The sequence below is a fragment of the Piliocolobus tephrosceles genome, chromosome 18 (assembly GCF_002776525.5).
Source record: "Piliocolobus tephrosceles isolate RC106 chromosome 18, ASM277652v3, whole genome shotgun sequence".
NCBI lineage: Eukaryota > Metazoa > Chordata > Mammalia > Primates > Cercopithecidae > Piliocolobus > Piliocolobus tephrosceles.
This window is the reverse complement of record NC_045451.1, coordinates 72,562,708-72,567,337: the sequence shown is the minus strand read 5'-3', so window position 1 is coordinate 72,567,337 and position 4,630 is coordinate 72,562,708. Positions and strand designations below refer to the sequence as shown.

Sequence of the window (4,630 nt, the reverse complement as noted above, 5' to 3'; positions counted from 1 at the left end):
AAAAAAAAAAAAAAAAAAAAAAAAAAAGGCATCTGTGAACATTCGTGTGCATATTTTTGTGTGGACATGTGTTTTCACCTTCCTTGGGTAGGGGTGGCATTGCTGGGTCATATGGTAACTCTACATTTACGATTCTGAGGATCTGTCAAACTGTTTTCCAAAGTGGCTACACCATTTTACGTTCTCACCAGCACAGTGTACAGGGCTCCAGTTTCTCCACATTCTCACCCACACTTGTCTTTTTGATTATAGTGGGTGTAATGTGGTTTTATTTGGTTTTGTAATTTTTGTAACTATTACTTTATTTTTATTTTTTTGAGATAGAATCTCACTCCATCACCCAGGCCAGAGTGCAGTGGTGCGATCTCGGCTCACTGTAAACTCTGCCTCCTGGGTTCAAGCAGTGCTCCTGCCTCAGCCTCCCGAGTAGCTGGGATTACAGGCGCCTGCCACTGCGCCCGGCTAATTTTTGTATTTTTAGTAGAGATGGGGTTTCACCATCTTGGCCAGGCAGGTCTTAAACTCCTGAGCTTGTGATGCACCCGCCTCGGCCTCCCAGTGTACTGGGATTACTGGTGTGAGCCACTGCGCCTGGCCAGGTTTTGTCTTTTGAATGCTACAAATTAAACAAACATCATCAAAGTGAATGTGTTGTCACATAATTATAATTGGACTGCAATTCTACAATATGTCTGATTTTGAGATATTCTTGTTTTCTGGATAATAATGTGTGTCTCCTGGTTCTTTTGCTGGAATAGTGGCCTAGTGCTAGGTAACCCTGGTCGTCACTAAGGGAGTCATTCTCTGTTACTTCATAACCACCTGTGGAAGAGAGAGACCTTTAGTCGACTTTATGACCAGGAAATGAAGCTCTTTTAAGTTTTTTATCTTGATATAACCATGGTTTTATTTTTATGTCATGTTGCAGCTTTACCGATTTGTTACAACTCAAACAAAGGCCAGCAGAAATTCTCTTTTGACAGATGTGATTGCTGCTTATCAAAGATTCTGTTCTCGACCCCCAAAAGGTAAATGCTTAGGTGTGGCTGTAGTGTTCTACGTTCTTAGGTTGGGTCTTCTGTCTCCTTCTGTAATCCATTCCCCTGCCTCCAGCTTATGTCTGATTACAGCGATGAAGATATGTCATCTTCAAATGTGACGCATTTGTAGATAATGAAATTGATATGCAAAAAGGAGGCTTTTTCCTTTAACACTTCTGGGTTGTGAACTATATTATTTAGACTTTGATGTACTTGTATACCAGAAATGTTATGCTTTTAGCTTGTGCTTTTTTTTGTTTTTTTTTTTTTTGAGACGGAGTCTTGCTGTCACCCAGGCTGGAGTGCTGTGGCCGGATTTCAGCTCACTGCAAGCTCCGCCTCCCGGGTTCACACCATTCTCCTGCCTCAGCCTCCCGAGTAGCTGGGACTACAGGCGCCGCCACCTCGCCCAGCTAGTTTTTTGTACTTTTTAGTAGAGACGGGGTTTCACCGTGTTAGCCAGGATGGTCTCGAACTCCTGACCTCGTGATCCGCCCATCTCGGTCTCCCCAGGTGCTGGGATTACAGGCTTGAGCCACCGCGCCCGGCCACTTGTGCTTTTTTTTTTTCTTTTTTTGAGACTGAATTTCGCTCTTGTCGCCCAGGTTGGAGTGCACTGGAGTGATCTTGGCTCATTGCAACTTCCGCCTCCTGGGTTCAAGTGATTCTCCTCCCTCAGCCTCCCGAGTAGCTGGGATTACAAGCATCTACCACCACACAGGGCTAATTTTTGTATTTTTAGTAGAGACGGGGTTTCGCCATGTTGGGCAGGCTGGTCTTGAACTCCTGACCTCAGGTGATCCGCCCACCTCGGCTTCCCAAAGTGCTGGGATTACAGGCATGAGCCATCGTGCCTGGCCAGCTTGTGCTTTTCAATGATGCATCAGCTGCTTTGAAAACAAAATGAACACAAAACCTGATGAATTTTGGTTTGACGATATGTATTTTTTTCCTTTTCTAACAGGATTTGAAAAATACTTTCCTAATGGAAAAAATGGAAAAAAAGCTAGTGAACCTAAAGAAGTTATGGGAGAGAAAAAAGGTACCTTTTGACAAGATTATATTTGAATTTTGTGTTTTCCCCTCATGTATTATGGTGATAGTTTCCACTGAACAAAGAAAAGAGTTATCAGGCTGGGCAGTATCTCACGCCTATATTCCCAGCCCTTTGGGAGGCCTAGGCTGGTGGATCACTTGAGCCCAGGAGGTTGAGACCAGCCTGGGCAATGTGGTGAAACTCAAAAAATTAGTTAGACATGGTGGTGCACACCTGTAGTCCCAGCTACTCGGGAGGCTGAGGTGGGAGAATCACCTGAGCCCGGCAGTGAGCTGTGATTGTGCAACTGCAGTCCAGCCTGGGCAACGGAGAGACCCTCAAGAAAAAAAAAAGAAAGAAAGTTATAGTGTCAGTTGTGAAGCTGTAGGTTGCAAGTACATATGAAATTCTGCAGACCCCATGTTTCATTTCACCTTAATTTTCTGTTGATATTTTCCCGTCATTTTGCAAATGGAAGTAATTTAAGGCCACCTTAGAGGTTTTGGCTGGTCAAACTAAGCATATTCGGTAGATACTTGGGACATAATTTAAAACATTGAGAAAAATCTTAGAAATCTAATACATGCAACTTATTTGATACATACTGTGTTTTAGGACAGTGTTTTAAAAATTGCTGCTCAGAGCATTACCTCACCTGAGGGATGCGGAGAGGCTTTCTTAGAGCTCGGTGGCTGGGGGAATGAGTGGGCCTCCTGTGCCCATTTCGATTGGCATCCTTGCTTTTTAGGGAAATGTAAAGAACACTGTAATTCAGTTCTTTTTTTTTTTTTTTTTTAGAAGGAGTCTCACTCTGTCGCCCAGGCTGAAATGTAGTGGCACGATCTCAAGTGCCTCTTGGGTTCAAGTGATTCTCCTGCCTCAGCCTCCACAGTAGCTGGGATTACATCCTTGCACCACCACGCCTAGCTAATCTTTAAGAGAGAGGGTTTTGCCATGTTGGCCAGGCTGGTTTCGAACTCCTGACCTCATGTGATCACCCGTCTCAGCCTCCCAAAGTGCTAGGATTACGGGCATGAGCACTGCACCTGGCCTCAGTCCATGTTTTTAAATTTGCTTGTCATCTAGTTAGAGAGACAAATACGTGCCCAAAGAATGCAAAGGAGTAAGAGCCACGGGATATGGGGAGGGAGAAGCGCTGGTGTGGGCTGGTGACAGCCCCGGGGATCTACGCTGGAGCAGCACCTAGAGTTCTCCCAGTGCATGCTGGGTAGTCTTTGAGTCTTGGTGTGGGGGCCGAGTAATGATAACCCATACAACCTTTCGGGTGGCTTTTGTGTGGACATTCCTTTCTCCCTGAGAGGTTTGGAGGGTTGCACAGCTTTAGTGGTGTGCTTACTGCGTGTTTCCCAGTCCTGGGCCTCATTGAGGGGGCTGAGGCTTGTGTACATCATACCTGTCTCAGACTCCACTTGAGACAGAGGTGCAGAAGCCCCTCGTATGCAGCACGTCGGGGTGAATGTGTCATGAGCCACATGTTAACATAGCCACTGAGGATGACCGGGTGCCTGTAGCCTCCCATCCTGCTACCCTAGAGGGGTTGCTTCAGGTCACTGAAGACATCATCAGAAGTGTATTCGGGCTGGGTGCGGTGGCTCAACACCTGTAATCCCAGCACTTTGGGAGGCCGAAGTGGGTGGATCACCTGAGGTAAGGCGTTTGAGACCAGCCTGGCCAACATGGTGAAACCCCATCTCTACTAAAAATACAAAAATCAGCCAGGCATGGTGGTGCATGCCTGTAGTCCCAGCTACTCAGAAGGCTGAGGCATGAGAATCACTTGAACACGTGAGGCAGAGGTTGCCGTGAGCCGAGATCACACCATTGTACTCCAGCCTGGGAGACAGAGTGAGACTCTGTCTAAAACAACAACAGCAACAACAACAGGGACTGAATTACAGTTTTCCTTACATACATTTCTCTAAAAAGCAAAGATGCCCGTTGAATACCAACTGTGGATGTGTTTTTTTTTAGCCATTTGTCAAAACCATGGGCTTTCCTGCAGAAGAAAGTGTTAACAATGTGTACTTTGTGGGAGTGGGAAAGGGAATACTTACTTTTGTTGTGTTTTGTTGTTGCTGTTGCTTTTGAGATAGGGTCTTCCTGTTTCCCAGGCTGGAGTGCAGTGGTACAATCACAGCTCACTACAGGCTCAAACTGTAGGACTCAAGCGATCGTCCTGCCTCAGCCTCCTGTGTGGCTGGGAGCACAGGTGCACACTACAATGCCTGGCTAATTTTTTTTTTTTAACAGAGTTTCACTCTTGTCTCCCAGGCTGAAGTGCCATGGCACCATCTCGGCTGACTGCAACCTCTGCCTCCTAGGTTCAAGTGATTCTCGTGCCTCAGCCTCCCAAAGTAGCTGGGATTACAGGTGCCTGCCACCACGCCCAGCTAATTTTTTTGTATTTTTGGTTGAGATGGGGTTTCACCATGTTGGCCAGGCTAGTCTTGAACTCATGACCTCAGGTGATCCACCCGCCTCAGCCTCCCAAAGTGCTGGGATTACAGGCATGAGTCACCGCACCTGGCCATGC

General features: G+C 46.3%; 1 protein-coding gene across 5 annotated transcripts in view; it reads left to right on the top strand.

Annotated features, from left to right (window-relative positions):
- The window catches only part of AFG3L2 (AFG3 like matrix AAA peptidase subunit 2), a 76,249-nt gene that overhangs the window by 42,298 nt on the left and 29,321 nt on the right, over positions 1-4,630 (top strand). For all 5 annotated transcript variants that reach the window (XM_026455985.2, XM_031934506.1, XM_026455983.1 and 2 more), the window contains 2 exons: positions 929-1,028; positions 2,005-2,082. In XM_026455985.2, coding sequence (XP_026311770.1) covers positions 929-1,028; positions 2,005-2,082 — 178 coding nt within the window. The remainder of the gene's footprint in view (positions 1-928; positions 1,029-2,004; positions 2,083-4,630) is intronic.